Source organism: Tinamus guttatus, unplaced genomic scaffold, assembly GCF_059628265.1.
Source record: "Tinamus guttatus ecotype Peru unplaced genomic scaffold, ASM5962826v1 Tinamus_guttatus_pri_ptg000240l, whole genome shotgun sequence".
Taxonomy (NCBI): Eukaryota; Metazoa; Chordata; class Aves; order Tinamiformes; family Tinamidae; genus Tinamus; species Tinamus guttatus.
Genome location: NW_028288774.1, coordinates 4,267,604 through 4,288,435, shown reverse-complemented (window position 1 = coordinate 4,288,435; position 20,832 = coordinate 4,267,604). Strand labels below are relative to the sequence as shown.

General features: G+C 36.9%; 1 protein-coding gene across 2 annotated transcripts in view; it reads left to right on the top strand.

Annotated features, from left to right (window-relative positions):
* The window catches only part of CAT (catalase), a 139,521-nt gene that overhangs the window by 6,091 nt on the left and 112,598 nt on the right, over positions 1-20,832 (top strand). The window contains exons 3-13 of one of the 2 annotated variants that reach the window (XM_088525755.1): positions 236-346; positions 1,550-1,680; positions 2,467-2,571; positions 3,478-3,603; positions 4,690-4,881; positions 5,405-5,557; positions 6,689-6,827; positions 8,044-8,174; positions 8,721-8,828; positions 9,396-9,482; positions 9,885-10,206. In XM_088525755.1, coding sequence (XP_088381881.1) covers positions 236-346; positions 1,550-1,680; positions 2,467-2,571; positions 3,478-3,603; positions 4,690-4,881; positions 5,405-5,557; positions 6,689-6,827; positions 8,044-8,174; positions 8,721-8,828; positions 9,396-9,482; positions 9,885-9,950 — 1,349 coding nt within the window. In that variant the 3' untranslated portion in view covers positions 9,951-10,206. Of the gene's footprint in view, positions 1-235; positions 347-1,549; positions 1,681-2,466; positions 2,572-3,477; positions 3,604-4,689; positions 4,882-5,404; positions 5,558-6,688; positions 6,828-8,043; positions 8,175-8,720; positions 8,833-9,395; positions 9,483-9,884; positions 10,207-20,832 lie in introns of those variants that run through there. The other variant, XM_088525756.1, reaches the window with a different exon arrangement.

Sequence of the window (20,832 nt, the reverse complement as noted above, 5' to 3'; positions counted from 1 at the left end):
ACTGACAATCCGTTAAGGATGGGGAGGGGAAGGACTGAAAAAACAGTGCTTTTTGTGTTAAGTAAATGTCCTTAAGTGAAAAGCAAATATAAAATGTTTTAATGAATAGACTATGTTTAAATTAATGGATTTCCATCTGTCCTTTTGACTAAAACTTATGTTTGACTGCAGTGGAATAACAGATACCCTCTAGTGAAAGGTCAATATATAGATCTTTTTTAATTACTTTTGACAGGAGCCTTTGGCTATTTTGAAGTGACTCATGATATTACTAAATACTGTAAGGCGAAAGTTTTTGAACACATTGGAAAGAGAACTCCAATTGCAATACGATTCTCCACTGTTGGTAAGGCCCTAAACTGATATTGTATCTTTTCACGTGTATCATAATTATCAATATTTACTTTGTGGAACATTTATCTTGAACTTAATGTACAGTTTAATATTTTTGCCAAGTAAATCCTCTTTCAGATTTTGTCATAAAGCCCTTAAGTAGTTCAGAGCTAGTTCTGCTTCTTTATTCAAGAGCCTTCTTAGATGTTTACCCTTTCTCTCTCACTCTGGAAAGGAAGTCTGAGCTGGTTTTGGTTGTGAGGGGAGCCCAGTCTATTTCTGGATGAAACTTGATCGGTGTTTGCATGCTTCAGCTGTGCCCTTGAAAATTCAAGACCTATTATCTCTTGTAGGAATGCCTTAGTGATACTTTCTGTTAAGAAAGTACAATGCAAAGAATAGTGTTCCAAAAGGCTACTTTTTCTGGAGAGCTGAATACATTAAATGGTAAAATCTTAAATGATGCTGGGTAAAACATACATTTTCACCAATACTTGGTACCTAGGAGAAATGTTTTAAAATGTCTTACCACTCTATTTGTATGTGGAAGCAAAAAAATCTTAATGAGGCTTACTTCTGGCATAGTATTGGTAAAGTTCCAGATGGTTCAAAGAGCTACAGTTTTTGGTCCAACTGGTAACTAAAACCTATTGTTTTGTGGTACATATATCTATGCAGGAAAGACGTGCAGCTGAGTTTAATACATGGATTATATGCTAACGCAGGTTGTTGAATCCCTTTACCTTTGCTTGCTCTGTTTGAACATGTTTCTTCGTAGCTATTTTACAGTAGACAGAAGTTTTATGAGAAAATGAGTGTCCTAGATTATTTCACGATGACTGTTAGCACGAGCTGTTCCTGAATACGTCTAGAAAACTTGCTTGTGTATTGTGGTATGCATTTTTCCTCTGGTATAAAATTATTCACAGGAAGAATTGCTTTGGGTAAAAAAGAAATGAATTTAAAGGGTTACAACTCTAGTAAGAGTTAGTTGTCCTTTTTGAGGCATAGCATTTATGTAGCTCTTCTAAATAAGAGCTTTCACATTAGGAATTACACGCTAATTAGCAGGCTTTGCCTTTTAGCTGATAAAGCCTTTTAATTCAGTGTTCTCTCTGCTAGTGGTAATGCAAGTTCTCCTCTTACTAGTTTAATATGGATATATTGTATAGGATTTTCTTCCTAATGCTTGTGTATGTTCATGTGTTTCTTCAAGCTGGAGAGTCTGGATCAGCCGATACAGTTCGTGACCCTCGAGGCTTTGCGATGAAATTCTATACAGAGGAGGGCAATTGGGATCTTGTGGGAAATAATACTCCTATTTTCTTTATTCGGGATACGATGTTGGTAAGTAAGCGGCTAAGGTGAAGATAACCTATGTAAGAGTCCAAAAGCTCATTCAAGTCTCTGTTGCTTCACTGAAGCAAAAATAAAGTTACTTTTTTGACATACTTTAAGTCTGTTGTTCAGCTGATATTCAAAATGTTTGTTATATTTTGTAAGAGCTAATGCTTGATTAGTTATTTGCAGTACGAAAAACAGGTAATCTGCTGTGATGTGTGCCAGTATGCAAGCAATTTCATTCTCATTATTTTTGTTTTGAGTCTAAGTTTCAATAGTGTTGGAATTAGCTTTTCTTACTCTAGACTTTGTTTAATTCTTAGGCTTTTTTGACTATTTGATCAAAGTTCCTATGAAATCTTTTTTTTGCCTATTAATAGAAGTTTGACTGCCCTTTGTTCAGTCAAAATGTTGAGAGGCTCTGCTTTAGAGATGAATAGCGATATAGGATATCTATATAGTACAACTGAGTTGCTTATTCAGTTAAGTTTATATATCCAAATTCAGAAGGATTTACCCCTCATTTCATCTATCTTTTGACAAACTAGTATCCTAATTGTGAATAGGTCCCTTTCACAGTCAAACTAGTAAAATTACAGCACTGAATTTGATGATGGATGATGGAAAATTTCTGGTCTTACTGCTTTGTCTTATTTCTCAGTTTGTTTCAGTAGATTAGAGAATGTTTAAACTGTCTTGTATTATTGCATCAGAACTTATTCAGTATACTTCAGGAGGTGTTGTTGAAGCTGACGTTTTCCTTTTTTTCTTTTAAACTTCTGGACAAATTAGTTTCCGTCCTTCATCCATAGCCAAAAGAGGAATCCTCAGACTCATTTGAAGGATCCGGATATGGTGTGGGACTTCTGGAGCCTTCGCCCTGAGTCTCTGCATCAAGTAAAGTTCTTTTTGGAATTTATCTTCTATAGTTAAGAAGATTATAAGTTAAGAGAATGCATACGTGTGTGTGCTCTTTCTGTTTCATGTTTCATCTAGAATATTGTTACCTTTTAAGAACAGTGCAGGTCAAAGGTCTACAATAAATTCTAACCCTGTTAGTTATATTTCTAGTCTTTTTGAATTGCTTATCTGAAATGTGTAGGATTCTTGTTTTCACAATCTATTTTATATAGGAATCAAGGGAGTATTCTTAGTTTTCCAGAAGTAGAAGAAATACTGATCAGCATGTTAGGCTCTTGCATCTCAGCTTATGAAAGCTGTGTATGGTTTAATACATTAGTTCAACTCAGAGGATCAGAAGGCACAATGCCTTTTAATTCTTCTGTTTGCTTATTCCTCAAGCTAGTGTAAAATTAGAAATATTTTTTCTTTTATTTTGCTTTTTTTAAAGTGCTCACACAGAGCTTTTGTCAATAGTTACTAATTGGAAAAGAAAAAGAGTTTGGTTAAGAACTTGTAGTTTGGGATTTAAATTTTCAGGTTCTGTCTTTAACCTGAAAATATGACATTTTTATCTGTAATTTAGGTTATCTGTGCCGAGCTTCTTGGTGCTTCTAGGAGAAAATCATAACGTTATTTCTGGATTAATGTTCTATACTTCACTGGGACATAATGTGTAACAAAGTTTAATTCATGTCTTTTTTATATGTGCAATGTCTGAGCTATCTAGTTCATTAAATTGTTAGAAAATCTTCAAGCTAGAAATTACTACAGGAAGTTATAACACTAATATCACCTCCAGTGATACAGATTAGTTTAAATGTTATTTTGTCTTAAAAGGTCGGGGTCACTTTTATCCATGAACTGATGATTCCATTAACATTGTTGAATCCTTTTCCTTAGGTGTCTTTCCTGTTCAGCGATCGTGGTATTCCTGATGGATATCGCCATATGAATGGATATGGATCACATACGTTTAAAATGATCAATGCAAGTGGAAATGCAGTTTACTGCAAATTCCATGCAAAGGTATTGATTTTTATATTTGCCTATTGGAAATATATATCTCACCAGGTTAAAGTCTAATGATTATCTGAGAAAGCTTTGTAACTTGTTAAGTCTGATTCTGAGAAGGCTGGTTAGTGGATAGTCTTAATTTAGAAACTGTATTTTGTGTATATTGCATGCCTTTGAGAAATACACAGGGTCATGTTCTTGCTCTGACATTTTAGTTAATTACTGAGCTGTGAGAAACACTTTGGAGAGCTCAGTGGGTTTATGGGGGTTTAAATGTTTTATTTCTTGTCTGATACATTCCTGCTTATGTTCATGATTACAGAAGTTCAGATTAAACAAGTACCTCCTCAGCTAAAAGTTCTTTCAGTCTGACTCTGTTTTTAATTCCCATTTAAAACATGCCCTGGTTCTGGGATCTCTGACACTGAAGCACACAGAACTCCTATGCTTTTGAAAGCGGTCTCAGTCCAGCACTTCTCATTTGGTGACAAATTCCCCTCAGAAATGTAGAGACAATGCACCTTCTTACTATTCCCACCTTCAGCTTGTGGAGCTACCTTTGCCCCTGAAACAAAGGCTTCAGAAACAGCCTTATTATATTAACAGGGATTGTATAACAGTTTTAAGCCTTTGAGTTGCCTCAAAGCTTATGAAAAGGAGTTTTTTCAATACCATTGAAGGCTAAACTGGAGAGAAAAAAGACTTGTGTAAGATTGGAACTTTCAATGGTGAGGGCTGCCACTTTGTGCATTCTTAGTGCTGGCATGTGCTTTGAAGAAGTGGGAGGCTGGGATGTGTAAAGTATATTCCCCCCGTTAATGGGAGAGGGGAGACTGCTTCATCTGATGTGTGTCATAGCTCATAATTTCCTTTCTGATATTTGATGTTGCAGTGTAACATGACATTAATTCTCCTTCTGAGAGCTGCTTTTAGCCTAGAAGGCAGCTCAATGGACTATTATTCTGAACTTAAATTAGTGGAGAATGGAAGGGAGATGATTTTTCTTGTAGATCTGAAGTCTTGCTAGTATGCATCTTTTATCAATGATTTCTGTAGTATTCATCTTGTAACTGGTGTTACTGTTCTTGTTGTACCTAGACTGATCAGGGCATCAAAAATCTTCCTGTTGAAGAAGCAGGAAAATTGGCTTCTACTGATCCTGACTATGGAATACGTGATCTTTACAATGCTATTGCCAAAGGAAACTATCCTTCGTGGTCTTTCTACATTCAAGTTATGACATTTGAAGAAGCAGAGAAGTTTCCATTTAATCCTTTTGATTTAACTAAGGTATTTCTGGTGCTATTATCAACACTTAATTTCAGCTGCTTTATGAAAGGTCATGAGTTCAGTTGTGGCATTTACTACATTTTATATTAATCCATATGTAAGAATAGTAATGTATAGCCCTGAAAGTGACTAAATGTTCTGAATTTGAAAGTTCAGACTTAGGTAGCAAGGAAAAGGCTATTTAAGATGGCTGTGTTCTGAAGTGCTGAGAACAAGCAGTTCATGCTGACTGTTCCACCTACAATATTGCATTCTTAGGCGGTTTTTCAAGTGCCTGTGGCTATTTCATTTAAAGTTTCAAGTGCTGAGATTATGCTGTGATGACAAGTTATGTAAATATTCTGTATGAATTGCGAAAGGCTACTTAGTGTGACTCTTCCCAAAATACTCATTACCAAAATAAAAATTATTTCGGTAAGCTATCTTCTCAATAAAGATTTTCTAGGCAGCTTTAGCTTTAAGTTATATAATATAAAATAAGGTGCATGCATTTTTTTTAAATGCACATTGTTTTGTCTTACAGATTTGGCCTCACAGTGACTACCCTCTCATCCCTGTGGGAAGACTTGTCTTAAACAGGAATCCTGTCAATTACTTTGCAGAGGTAGAACAAATGGCATTTGATCCTAGCAACATGCCACCTGGTATTGAACCTAGCCCTGACAAAATGCTGCAGGTAAGCTAAAATGCATATGATGCTACTTAGTAGCTGGCATTTCTTCTGCTGTTTGTGAAAGCATCCTTGCCCCTTTCTTAGAATAGTAGTAAAATAGACTGACATAAAGCAACTGTTTTTTAAGGCCATTTTTTGATGTGCCCATACACCTTTTAAGTATGAGAAGAATGGGAAAGATCTGAGGGAATAGAAAATCTAACAAAAAATACAGATGGGGTCTGTTACTATTGTTAAAACTGATGTGAAATCTACTAGCACTTGGTGAAGCTGTAGCAAAGGTATAGCATTTTTTTCAGTTTTACTGTATATCTTGGTGGTTATAATCTCCTCTATGGCCATAAAAGGAATACTTCAAATGTTATAAAATAGATGTAACTAATCTCTAGTTATAAAATGGGAGCCTGTGCAGAAGTAATACTGCACACTTATTACAGGTAGAATTAGATGAGGGAGGCTATTTGCAGTGCACTCTGCTAGCTGCACAGCTGTGGATATTTCATTTTGTTTGTTTTCAGGGTATAAACAGATTGTAACTGTGTGTATCCTTTGAAGCACTGAAGTATTTTATACTTTAAGTGGGTAAAGACTTTAACCATTATGCAGTTTTTCTGTATTGCCTCTCCACTCCCACAAGCTGGAGAATGTCTTGGTATCCAGGTGTTTATAGAACTGCAGCTTCAGGGTCAATTTAGCAAACAGTTAATGCACACATTTCAGATTTAATCTATTAGATGTAGGACTGAAAATGAATGGAAAAACATTGATCTTGGTAATACTCAGTTACTACAGCTGTGTATGTACCATTTCCTTGCTTCGGAAGTAGTCTTAGAATTCTGGAGCAGGTGTAATTGGTAATTGGTAGGAAAGATCAGACTGCGTAAATGGAACACAATATGCTACTTTTCACCAATATTTTCAACAAAGTTGGCTTGAGCTTTAGTGTTTCTTGACTTCTATTGGACATTATCTGAAACTTGTCCAAAACACATGCAAAGAAACCACTGTCTCCAACTTCTTTGAACTCTGATATGCCACTTAAGAAATTTCTTTCAGCAAATAGCAATTAATGTAATTATAATATATTTAGTATAATATATGATAATAGCAATTAATACTTGACAAATGTTTTAGGGTCGCCTTTTTGCATATCCTGATACTCATAGACACCGTCTGGGCCCTAATTATCTACAACTTCCTGTGAATTGTCCCTTCAGAGCTCGTGTGGCCAATTATCAGAGAGATGGACCAATGTGTGTGTCTGACAACCAAGGTATTAATGAAAGAGATTTTCAATATGATGTTGATGTTTAGGCATGTATTATAGACTTTTTGTTTGCAGGGAAATTAAAGCTACTTTTCCAACAATTATTTTATTGGATTTTACAAATTCTTACTGTGAAAATGTTACCTTTTCTCTTCAATCTTTCATTATTCTCTATTTCTGAACTTAAGACTTGCTATTTTCTGTTTCTTTCCTTTTGAGAACTGTTCTGATACTTCTGATATTTTTTGTCAACCCTATAGTGCTGTTTCTTAAATTGCTAGAATCTTTGAGATCACTTGACCAGAACTGTACTTTTGCAAACCTGCATGTACTCCTTTCTGTAGAGTGCCTTTGCATCGTCTATCTGACATTCCTAATACTCTTTACTTTCTCATTGCTGGTGAATACCGATGTAATTTCAAACTATCCATGTGAACTCAAGATCTTGTTTGTGATTCGTAGTAATATATTCTAGAGCCCTTGTTTTTTTCTATATAAAGTATTCATATTTTCATGTAGTTTACAGTGCAAATAAAATTTTGTTCAGCAATGTAATTTTCATTCAACTTTTTTAATAGCATGAGGTCCCTGTAAATTGCTAACTTTGACTAGGTTTAATTTATGGAAGATATACCGTCAGCTCTACTATTTGCTGCCTTTTCTGCTAACACAACTGAATGTGTTGAATAGTACAGCTGTACAGATCCTGTGGAGTGCTTGCCTGTTTAATTCTTTGTATGAAAAGTGACCATGCATTCCTACATTTTTTTCCCGTGTTCTTAACACTTAGGGGAAAATGCAGTTAGGGTTAGTATCTTCCCTCCTATTTGAAAGCTGGAATCAAACAAAACAAGCATTTGGAAACAGCTTGAGCTAAATCTTGAATGACTTCCATGACTTTCTCTGATATTGGCTGACCACCAATATTGTGAAAGTGATCTTAACTCTTTACTTATGAAAGAAAATCAAATGAAACAAAGTAACTTTTTCCCTCAAAAGTTCCTGAAACTTTCTTTGAACAGGGCTGTTCAGCACTGGCTTGAGGCTATAACAAACTCCTGAGCAGTATGTTGATAGAAAAACGCTGAGAACTTACTTTTATTAAAGTGAATCATAATTGGTTAATTGATTTAGACTCTTCATAGAAGATAGAAAACATACATTTCCATCTTCCAAAGTAGTGTGAGAGCCCGCATCTGAGTTTTCTTATTTCCTGTTTCAGGCGGTGCCCCGAACTATTATCCAAATAGTTTTACTGGTCCAGAAGATCAGCCGATTGTGAAGGAGAGCCGTATGTTCTTTTCGGGTGACGTGCAGCGCTTCAACAGTGCAGACGAAGATAATGTGTCCCAGGTATGATGATGTATAAAAGGCTTTACGTTGCTCATGTCTCTAGATAAGTTTGTAAACTGTCTAGACAGTCTTAAGCTCAGCTGTCATGAAATGGTGCAAGATCTCTGTGCAGCTTCATTTCATGGATAATTGAATGTTTGTTTGACCAGACAGTGAATCCGCACAAACCTTTCCTATTTGTATTCTGAGCACTGATATTTAGAAGTAGTGATTTTTTTCAGTCTTCCTGTAATTGTTTTCTGCAAATTTCCAAACCAGAATACATCCATAATGTTATTGCCATCAATTACTAAATTGTTCAACTGGAGCTCTTCAACACATCTATTTTCTTTAATTAAATAAGCAATACTGACTTCCAAACTAGGAATGAAAAGGGTTGTTAGCAGGCTTGCCAGATGACTCAAAAAGCTATTTCTGTTTGTTATCTGACCAATAAATGAAAGCTAGTAGTAATGTTGAGTCCTGAAAGTTTGTAACTGTTCTGAGCAGCTGGTGGAATCACTTGTGTTTTAGAATTGCAAAATAAACCCTTGTTCCTATCATAAGGTGCGAGTATTCTATACCAAAGTGCTGAAGGAGGATGAACGCCAAAGGCTGTGTAAAAACATTGCTGATCATCTTAAAGACGCTCAACTCTTCATTCAGAAAAGAGCTGTAAGTGTCCTGTTCACTTTTTTAGCCTTTAATACAGGTTTTCTTGCAATCTCTTAATATTTTGTGAAGATGGCAATATGCTGATGGAATGAAACAATAATTTCTCTTTATGCAAGAGTTACCAGTCCAGAACAAATCATGTAAATATGCACAGTGTGTATGTAATATAAATGTAAAATAAAAATTCTTCTTCTCCCTAATGGAAAGAATCCTTCATCAAGGATGTTAGGATATTTTGAAGTTCCTGTTTAAAGAGATGACTACTAGGATGGTTTTGACCTAAACAAAGGAAAGGGTGTGAAAGTCAGATTGGATCTTCCTCTTTATTAGTGGTATTTTGTTTAATCAGGAAAGAGGGACAATGTGATTTGTATGTGACATAATAAAAACTTGTGTGGAATATGATCAAAGCTCCTTTCTGGTTGGTTAAGATTAAACTTATTTTGGGGAAGGCATTATTCTGCTTATGATATGGATTGCAGATCATGAAGTAGTAAAATAATGAACAATACATCCGAAACAGAAATAAAATGTGGCCTCTCTTGTTTTGCTTGTCTTTCTGTTCAGGTGAAAAACTTTACTGATGTTCATCCTGACTATGGGGCTCGTATTCAGGCACTACTGGACAAATACAATGCTGAAGCTGGGAAAAAGGTATGCTAATTCTGTGGTTGAGTTTTGAATTTTTTAGTTTGTTTTGTATATTCACTGAAGTGAGGACTCAGTCTCCCAGGTTAACCTGGGAAAAGTCAGTGTGTGTAGAATTGACACACGGGGAACATCACTCTGTTTAAGTGTTGATTAATGATTTACAATAGTTTCAGTTCATTTGGCTTTTGCAATGGTTGTAGAAGGTAATTATAAATGCTATACAATGTGTTCAGGCTAATTATTCAGAGCATATGGTTACCCACTTCCATTAATGGTAATGAAACGTTTTAGGAAATCTACAGATTTTAGTGTTTACTGTGTACAATAACAATATATTAAGTACACAATTGTTTTTGAAGCTCGCTAATGGAACTTATCCTGTTTTTTCTCTTGCTTCGTTTTTAGGATGTAATTAGGACATACACACAATCCACATCCAGTGTGGCGGCTAAAGAAAGATCCAACCTGTAAACTGTGCTAGAGGTTTGCTCTGCTCTTGCCTTTTGCATCCACATAACTGCAGGACAAGCTACTGAAGACATTAATGAATGTAGCAGACTTCCGCACAAGTAACACAGCGTTTTACAGGCTTGACCTATTAATTTTTCAAGTGCCTATACCTGCATGGAAATGGAAAGCAAGTCAAGTTAGGAACCCTAGTGCCTTTCAACACTAGTGCTCTAATGTTCATTAACAATGTATTGTGATTTTTAAGGAAATCTGTAACTAAATATCTTCACTTCTAGGAGCAGGCATTAAGTTTAATCAAAATATTGCTATTTTTTTGTTTTTTCATTGCAAGACTTTTCCAGCTAAATTACAGAGTAGAACTTCTATATTGATACTCTGATTATCGTTAGGGCTCATGTCCATGTTGATAAATTGATGTTGCTTGTTATTTCTAACAATAGAGATGATAATTTTGTATTTCTTGACATTACTTCTGGAAGGAAAAAAATTCAAAGGAAAACAATACATGTGCAATAGTTTGCTTATAAGAAACTAGAAAGACTTATTTTAAGTGGAGCAAGCTAACATGTTTAGTTTCAAAATATAGATTTTGCTTGATACCTGTTTCTGTGTGTATATGCCTATATAAAACCCCTCCGATTTTATTAAAATTAGACTGTTGTCTAGCAGTTTAGCTGTCATCAACGCAAAAAAACTTGGAACCCATTGGACTAAATGGTTTCCTGTTGCTACTTAGATCAAAGGAATTTCTTTAGTGTAGTATTATCTTCAGTCCTTGAGTATAATTGCCAATTAGCTCTTAAACTAAGACAAAAAGGATGTGTTTATAGTTGAGAACCTAGAGGAAGTGATGAATGACCATTATGGAATTTCTGGTGTTATCTTGGTTGAATATAGATATATATGCTGTTGGACTAAAAGCACATCAGCATTAATGCTTTTCCAGCAAAATCAAGATTTAAATTATGGATAAATGCTAAAATCCTACTTTTGTTTTTTTAGGTAGTTATATGGCAGGATGATTATTCATTTATGGGGTAATCATGTTCAAGCTGATTGCTTGAGTTGTGGTTAAAAGCCTGCTATACCCATGGAATGCTGCAGTTAGACTTTATGTCAATTATGACCTTGGACTGTACTTGGCAAGACCAGACAATTGCTGCATCTCAAATCCTAGCTGATTTTAATAACTGTCCTGTCTGCTTTCTTCTTTTCTTGCCAAAGCAAAGATGACTGTAGCTGTAACTAACCCAGGTATCAGTTCCACAGTATCATCTCTACTTTGAAATACTTGCTTTCCTTATCGGCCTGCTGATATTGCCTCATTACCATTTGGATTGCAAGGAGCATAAGTGATATAAAGAATTTTGGAGTACAGCTACTAACTGTAACTCAACCAAATGCTATGCAAACTTCTCAAATCCAGCTTTTAAATATTGGGGATCCTTGTGTGTCCTTGAACTGAATTTCAAATAGGAATTCTTCCTCTGGTAGTGTATTTTTTTCCTTAAATGTGAATTGGCCTCCCATGAAGTGATGGCAGATAGATAAAGAAGAGTTGGTATTAATTGTTGTTATATAAAGGGAATCATTGTAGAAAACTGCTTGTACTCGAACTCATTTATCTGTTAACCTGTTGTGAAAAATGATGTGCCATGCGATAGATGTGGTAAAACAATGTAAAATGATAGTCTGCTTTACTACGTAATTTCATGTATTTTTACTTGATCAGGATAGTAGAAGCAGTAGAAAGAGCCACGTAAATGGATAGAAATACTTCTTGCTACAACATAAAATCCTAATAACACTTGGAAAAGAATAAGCCAGACTTGATCTTTCATTTTAGTGGTTTCTGCTAAATAATGTCTTGCTTATATTTCTGAAATAAAGAACTGAATTTAAGCTTTTTGGCTATATGCTGTCTTTTCTAGCTTTGCGAGTGCATCTTTTCAAAGAGATTATTCAATCTAGGTGTTTCAAGTAGGTTATTCAATCTAGATGATTCATCTTCAGCTGTGTTTTAAAAATTGTGTAAAAGCTGGTTAAGTGTGGAGGAAATGGTGTCTATTTCAGAAACGAGTTTTGGGCTGCATAGGCCTTGGCTGCCAAGGAAGACTTTTGATTTCAAAGTTTACACTTGGAATTTGTGCCTGCAGGCCAAAGACTAAATTCTGCTCACTGATTTGTCAAATTACTTGTTCCTCTGTCAGTAATTTGTTAGGCCTTCAGAAAAGGGAAGGCTGCTCAGATCTCTAATAAAACAGTGTCAATCACTGTGCTGTGTGAATGGGAAAAAGCTGCTGTCCCATTCTGCTGCGGTTTTTGTTGATTATGCCTTATATTTAAGCTTCTAATTGAAAAACTTTTTGTTGCTTTTCATCTAAACTGTTCAGTTATGATTTGCAGAATTGAGGCCTTTGAGGCTATCCAGTCTTTCATCAGAGTTCACTTAAATTCTATGGAAAAACTATTTTTAATAATCTCATTTTCCCCTTTGCATGTTTTGCTAAACACTTGAAATATGTCCCCAGGGTACCACATAGCCTTTTAAAAGGAACTTTTTACTTTCCTACTAGGTTCAAGTTATGGGCAACAGTTCCTGATGTTAAAGCTTGAATCAGCATCCCAGACAGCGAATCCTGAATATTCCTAAGAGGCATCTGTCCTTTTGGAAGAGTGAAAGCAATGTTCCAATGTTTTCTGTTATTTAACATACAAAGCTATTCAGTGTAAGAGAATTTGACCTTAGAGCTATATGTCCCATTTCAGTTTATTCAGAGTCCTTCCCTGAACTTCGTTTCTGTCTTGCAGCCTTCCTGTTCTTCCCTCTGCCTGGGGGGAAAGGAATAGATGTCACTTGTGACTATATCTACCAGTACTAAAAGAGCAGGCACTGAGGAGGCTCCTTTGGATAGACATGTGCACGTGGCATTGTCCAGGGCTTTGTTTTGTTTGTTTTGTACTTTGTACAGTACAAAGGTCAAAACAACTCATTAAGTAGACCTATGTGCCAGAACTCTGCACTTTTTAAAAGGCACTGATACTGGGGGCCTCAGAAGTGAAACCTTTTCTGTGTTTTGAGTTCTTGTTACAGGGTCTGGTGGTTCAAACCAGTATTGCAAAAGTAGTTCAATGCAATGGTTTTCTCTTGTTGACACTGTCTGTAGAAGATGGAGTTAATGGTAAAGCATAACCTTTCTTCCCAGGCAATATTCCAGAAGTCAGAGTCTATGTTTGAGCTCTTGCTTGTATGCAGTTAGTACATAGGTCATGACATGCCAAGTTGCATTTGAGCGTGGCCTGGACTTGAATCAAAGGCTGTTTTATGCAGAACTAGAAAGAAAATCAAGGCTCTATTTTGATTTAGAGTAAACGAAATTAAGGCAAACTTCCCAAATCTGTGGTTTGTTGGATTTTCACCAGGATCTTGACCCAGAATTGGAGCAAAAAAAATTTGATCTGTGTACCACCCTCTCAAAGTTATTTAAGGTATCTGCAAAGAATACATCACTTTCATTGTCTATATTCTCGTAAAGAAAATATTGGTATATTTTTGACTGCTGTTTTAGCTGATGTCCACATCAGCTGTCTGATCAAATAATGTGCTTTTAAAACCAACTGAATGAATCTTTTGCTTCAATTAGTTTGAGAAGTACACAGCTAGTAGACCCAGCACCTCATGTTTATGTCTGTGATTGCTGAGCTTTGGAATCTATTTAATATATTTGTGCATGCTGGTGTTCTCAAATTCATAATTCAAGAAGTTGAGACATTGCTGTCAGTATGTATCTTTTGAATATCAGTTGAGTTAGTTTATGGTAAGTCATATAGCAGTGACATTAATACTTCTGCTGAAAATCTTTCCTTTCACTTCCTCCTCCCTCTTCTTTAGATGCAAAGTTTGACCTCTGGAGATGAGATCCTAGTGGGAGAAAAACCCTGGTGACACATGGGAAGCTTTGAGGCCCTGCAGCCCCTGCTTGGGTAGGATGTTGCTGTTAACACAATCTGTATGGGAGGTTATCCACAGCTGTGGGGGCTGGCTCACTTAGCCACCTGTACAAGGTTGCATGTGCATTAGCCTGCAAGTTCCCAGCTGGGGGAAGCTAATCAGGGCTCAATGCTGACAGTGGCATAAGCGTGGTGGCATGTGATGAAGTGGCTTGATAGCCAGTACAGCCGGAAATTTCACTGGGTTACATTCTTAAAGTAAACAGGCTGAAATTTAATTTCAGGTCACATACTAAAGCTTAATAAAGCAGCAGTTAAGCATTTTTCTTAGGAAAAAAAAAATTCCATCTTTAGGACTAGTGAGAAATGGCTCTGTTGCGGAGCTCTAATACCATGAGAAATGGCTCTAATACCATGATTAATGGTAATGTTTTTCAGTCTACAAGTTACAGCCTGCCATGTTGCATTAAATGATGTCGTTTCACTCTCTGCATTGAAAGCAAACATCAGGCATGGGTTACTTCATATATTTTTTTTTCAGAGGAGCTTACGCATAGTGCTTTGGGAGTTTCTCACGTTGTACCTAAGAAATGCCTCCGTTTGGTGTTAATCCATCTCACTTAAATCATTGAGAGATTAGAAGAGGTGTGTTGTTTGGTTGCTATAATTAAGCTTATTCAATGTTTTAACTCAAATACAGTAAAACTATAATGGAAGGAGTCAGAAGAAAAACTGCTTGCTGTTTGATAGCATACGATAAACTACCAAAATATTTGGTGCAATCTGCTGTGTCTCTTACCTCCAGTGCCTGTTCTCTACTGATTCCTCTCAAATTTTACCATTTTGAAATTTTGACCAGCATAGGCACTTTCTTCCCAGCTTGGGAACATGATTCTTTGGATTTTTTTTTTTGTGCAGTAAATTCTTCTCTCACAAGAAGATTGTTGATTCAGGGTTGACATTAACAACATTGACACAAGTGGGTATGCTTTTCTGCAAACAAATGACCAGAGAAGAATCCTTTTGTGTTTTCTAAATGTGAGCCTAAGAAATACTTGTTTGATCTTGTGCATATATGTTTTAAGAAGTATTGAGGATTAAGGATTGAGGAAGATACAGTTTACAGAATAAGTTGCAGCTGTGGCGCTCCCAAACCCAAGTGGAAATGTGAAAGTCCTCAAGGCAGCCTTCCCTGTCGCTGCTCAGTGAGTTTGATAGCTGTGCAAATTTCCTTTAAGTCTCTTTATTTCACTCATAGATTCCAATAGGATAGTGGGAGTCCAGAAATGCTGTTGTGATTGTGTTCATTGCAGTTAACTTTCATGAAACAACTCAGTTAAGTACTTTTTTCACCATTGTCATTATAGATCCAAAGGAAAAAAAAAATACACAGAGCAATTGCCTCTGATCAAAGCTCTTTTGTTTGCTACCTGGCATGTCAGCCCAGGCAGAGCGTGACTAAGCTGTACAAGATTGCATGGAGAGGAGGCCGGGGTGACCTGCTCCCCGGGCCGTGCTGCGCCCGCGGGTGCCAGGCCCTGCTCGGCCTTGTGCCAGAGCTGCTCCGTTTAGAGGGGTCGTCTTTAACAGAAGCCTGGTACGTTTTGCTGCACTTGCATTTTTCCCATTCTCCAAGCCCAGTGAAATAAGGTTGTAAGTGTTACATAGGTCGAGATGAAGGGAAAATCAAAACTGGCATGTATTAAGGAGGTTTAACCAGCGAGGGGTTCTTTTCTGCATCCTGTACTTTAGATTTGAAACAAGTCACATGTTTTTCAGTGAGGTTATGCATCTGATAGACAATTTTATGAAGAGTGCGAAATAAGGAATAGTATCTGCACTTTTATGAAATAACTGATTATGTTTTTAAAAGTTTGGCTAAGATCTGCCAACATTTTAATGTATCTTTTTGTTTAAAGATGTCAGCCTTGTTATTAATGCTGAATAGTGAATAATAAAGATGACTAATCTGAATGTGCTTATTAAATGTACTTAATATTTATCTCTTAATCTGTGCCATACATAAAATGAAATTTGCCATACAGTGATAATTCTTAAATCATACCTATTTTCAGAGGAAAATTCTAGAAATGAAAAACTTCATTTTAAATTCAGATATATGTTCAATATTATCAGTGGAAATCCTGTCTTGGGTTGCCTGTGTTCAAGATATGACCGCTGGAAAATAGTAAAATTTACCTTTTGCAGTTGAAGGTGGTATTTTAGATTAGGCCACTAGAATGTTCTGTTACTTCCATCATGCTACAGAAACCGTGTCTAGAGAAGATAGTTCAGTGGTGATGATTTCATTTCCACTCTGTTTTCATATACTATAGCTCCATTACATAGATGAGCCTTTTTAGATTCTTCCGTTGGGTTGCATAACTGTTATTTGTACTTGTTTACTTCTTTGGTCCTCACTGTGATCATCATCGTTGTGAAGTGTCACCAGGCTGTTATTTTGCTGAGGTGTTACAGGCAGCCTTTCATCCAGATCTCTCCTACCTACATTGAAAACACTGATAAGAGAGGGGTAGGCTCTAGCAGTGGGAAGATGGGCAGCAACTCGTGTTTGCTCTGGCACCCATCCATATCACTCGGGCTTTGCTCATTTATTTGCAGCACTTGATATCCCTCTTGCTCAACCTCCCCGCGCACCATTGCTCTTGTACAGCATGTGGTTCTGTATGGTCAGATGGGTCCTCAGCTCCTGGAAGCATTTGCAGCTCTGTTCTGAGATCCTGAGAACAGCTCTGTTACTGAGATCCTGATGGCAAGTTATACTAGAAGCCCATGATCTCAAAGGTCCAATATCAACTGCTGTTCTTCTCACCTAGAAGACTGATTTAAAAGACCTACTTAGAGTGATGTGTATCACAGTAGTAATATTATATTGTACCTTTTCAGCTCTAGGTGTGCAGCTAATGTGTTTGTGAATAACTGAAAAGAATGACAGCATTCTGAGTCTTAGTTACACCTTACATTTCTCCCAGACTGTTTTCATGAATCTATTTTTGCTCCTTGATTCTGGAACTGTACTTTGTGCTGTTAATCTTTAAATGTTATTGCATGTTGTCCAGAGCAGAAAATAGTTGGGCCAATAGCAAATCTTTCAGATGTTTTGGCCGATGGTACCAGGTTAAAGGGTTGCAGGTAGAAGGCAGTGCTGAGTGTGGCTCAGTGTAAGTAACCTGGGTAATCATTGCACAAACAATGCAAAAGTCCATACATTATCTAATCAGATTTTTTTTTGCCAGATGAGATCTCCATTTATTAACCACTTCATTATAAGAGTGGTCATAATTTCTGCTACTTTATTTTTTTTGTGTTCCCAAAGTCCCCTTTGCAAATATTAGTCTCTTATTTCAGGGTCTGAGGATATATTCATAGTGGTTAACTTTAGACAAAGAAAACTCTCCCTTATAAATTAAAAATACTGTCTCTTATAGATGACGAATCAGAGTTCCTCAGTTAACTTTTTTCTATTGTTCACTTTGTGTCCAAATAATTCAGTTCACCCTTGAAGTCTCAAAAACGCCTTAGTAATTTTGATGTTGACATGCACCAAGGTCTGTAGGTTGCTTCAAACCCTGAGTTTGGATCCTGTGCTGCGCTTTTTTGTTTTAGTTTTTTTTTCCCCTTAGAATAAATGGCTGGTGCTAAAGATCAAATGAATGGTGCTCAGCCTGGTGTCCTACACACTTTAAAAGTAGCCAGGATGTATTTTTGAGCAAGAGAATCATGACAAGTTCCCATGGCTGTGCACACCAAACTTGCACAGACAACTATCCAACTATCTAACTGCTCCCTGCTTTCTTGTCCCACCTTTCTTGTGTTATTTTATGATTCAAATTCTCAGTTTCATTTCTGTAACTTCACTGACCTTCTGCTTTACATCTGTAACAACTATTTTCTCCTAATCTGTCTATTCAAAACAGCATTAAAAAGAAAAAAAGAAGTATTTGTTCTCCAGTCCTCCTTTCCACAGTGAGCTGGTCTGGGTTCTGAAGGGCAGTAGCTGCTTATTGTGAGTATCTTGCTCATGGCAGTGGCACGTAACCCTCAGGAGGAGGAAGCTTGCAAGCCTCCAAAACTTTCTAGGGTGCTTGGAAACATGATGCGACTTCCTATACATATGCAGCATGTGCAAGCTCTAGAAATGCAATATAGAAGTCCTATGCAGCATGAAACAGATGGTAGTAAAATACATTTTACTGTAGTTTATCAAGAAATCCCTTCACTTGTTTTTTTTGAGTTGGCTAGGAAATCTTGGTGGTGTATGGTTAGAAGTTTTTCTTTTCCGTAGAGACAATACAGATTGGCCAGCTTAGTGCTGTCATGTCTATGTTGCTGTTAGTGCTGTTACCTCCATCAGAATGCCAAATTATTGCAACTACTTGGAAGCAGCTGTGCTGTTCACAAACAGAACATGTTCTTCCACACTGCAAGGAGGGAGCCCAGAGAGATGGCCCCTACTGCATAACAGGAGGTAGCAGAGTCTCTTAATCATTAATTAAGCACTGAAGCAAAATGTGTTTTTTTTAAAAAAACAAGCAGATTTTTTGCAAGTCATTGCGAACTGGCTGATTGACTGCTCTAAAGATAAGCCAAGCAGGCGAATATTAACATTTCCTCTGTGAAATTTATCCTCATTTCTATATGGAAATAACCAAAGGAAGAAATAGTGTGTGGCTACTGAAAAGGCCCAGAAACACCACATTATTTGAGAAATATAATTCTGCATTTGATTTGTGCTTATTAAAGATTTAAACATTATGAAATGTCAACAGTGGAACACTTCTCACAGAACTGTTTATTGAAGTGACTTCAAGTAAAAACTAAGCAACAAAATATGTTCTGTTGGCAGTCAAAAGATCAAGCATGCAAAATGCCAAGGTAGCTTGGAGTTGCCCTTTTCCATCAGTGATGTTATTACATCCATAGAGATAGTGTGACATAAGTCACTATGCACTAGGACACATTTGTGACGGGCATTGAAATCTCCTCATGTGCCAGTTCTGATGATTGTCTAAGCATCAGCTGCTTCTAAATTATCTTTTGAGAATTGATGTCATGTACTGCCAGAGTAATGAGCCCATGTGTGCACCCGAGATCTAAATGATTAAATGCTTAAAATATACAGCTTAGGGTTGTGCATGGAATGTAAATATGAGCACTTTTTCTCTATGTTCTGCTAGCTCCAGAACAGCAGCAGGCTGGAATTAGCAGATGTTCCACGCTATTTTGTGCTGTCTCACAGACAGTGACATTTGGTTGTATAATATAAAAATTCAAATCGGTGTCAAAAAGAAGCTTTAGTAATTTTTACTAAAACTTTCTAGTTGTGTAGCTAGTAGGAGGCCAACATTTACAGTATTTTGTTATTGTCACAAAGAAAATCTAAGTTAAGCGCGTGGATCAGAAAGTCCTGTTATAAAAATTGGTCTGGAGACAGCTACCTTCTAGGTTCCCTCTGCGTATCTGGAGGGTCTATATTTCACATGTATGAAAAATATGCAGACCCAAGAAACAAGTGCACTGAAAATTAGCAAAGGTTTGCATTCAAGCTGTTAGTTCTTGAAATTTGATAAAATTATTCGTCTTGTAAAGTTTAAAATTTCTGAATTTGGTGTATTCAGGGATGATAAAAAAAATTCAGCTACATTTTGATTGACTATAGACTCTGTTGGGTTATTTTTGTCAACACTGTCTCATTTTGTCAGCTTATCTACACCCTTTCCATTTATAAAAGTGTTCTAGTTGTGTGCTGCGGGTGAAACAGTTTTAACTGCTGGAAAACATCCAACTGGTGTTACCAGCTTTCTCCCGGTTGTTTAAAGATTGAGCTCTTAGGATTTACAGCTGTTCAGAGGAACTTTGCTGAAATAAAACCAAAAGTTGCTGAGTAACTTGTGAGAAAAAGCTGTTTTCAGAAATGACGTGTGAAAAGATTTCCCTACCTGCAAAATATAACATAATTATTTTAATCTCTTCTTTTATTAATTGTAGTCACAGCATATAAAGATTTTGCAAACTGAAAGAATTAATTCCAAACTGCCTAGTAGGAGCATGTGTGAAAATTTTATGATGCTTTAAGGTTCTGGGTTTTTGGTAGAAACCCAAGCTTGCGCATAGGCCATGTCTACCTTAGCTCAAGTGCAGCCTCTGCTGGTATATTCCAGTTTTGCAGATCATCAGTTAATTTTTGAATAGCTGCTTAGGGTATGAAAAGAGGAACCGGGCTCTAAAAAAAAAAAAAAACCCTCACTAGAAAAGCAGTATAAATTGAGAATAAAATGGGTACCTACATCCCTTCAATACAAGGAATGATCAACACAATGCAAAATAACCCAAAATACCATTATTCTACCTAGTTTCAACTTTATGGAAAGGAGGATTCTTCATTTCTAATGTCATGCTGGTTCTCACACCACACCTTGCTCACAGGTGAGGCCTAGGAGCTGTTCTTTATGGGATGCAGAATGCAGTAGAGGTAAAGCACTGTGTGATTTTTTACAGCTGTGGATGAAAATAGCCTCTTTACCCATCTAGAAATACCCTGAAGTGTGTTGAGGCCTCTGAGGAAATGTGGAGCAGCTGTGTGTTTGAAGGCATGGTGCGGGTGCTCTTCTGCCCTGGTAAGCCTCTCACCCCTCCTCCCCTATGGCAGAATAAATAGGAAGGTTGGGCATCATGCCTGTAAGCACCTTCTGCCCAAAGAGACCACCTGGGTGAAGAGCGTGGAAGCTGTGAGTGCTACTGAGCTTTCAAGGGCAGTCATGGGTTATGTGTGCAGTGTAGGTGGCAAGGGGGTGACTGAGTCTAGTCCTGGAAATGTTCAATAGCAGCAATATGGAGCTCAGTGCAAGCAAACGTATCCTGTGGAAAAATAGTATGGGCAGGTTTTAATTTTCTCCTTCCCTCATTGCAA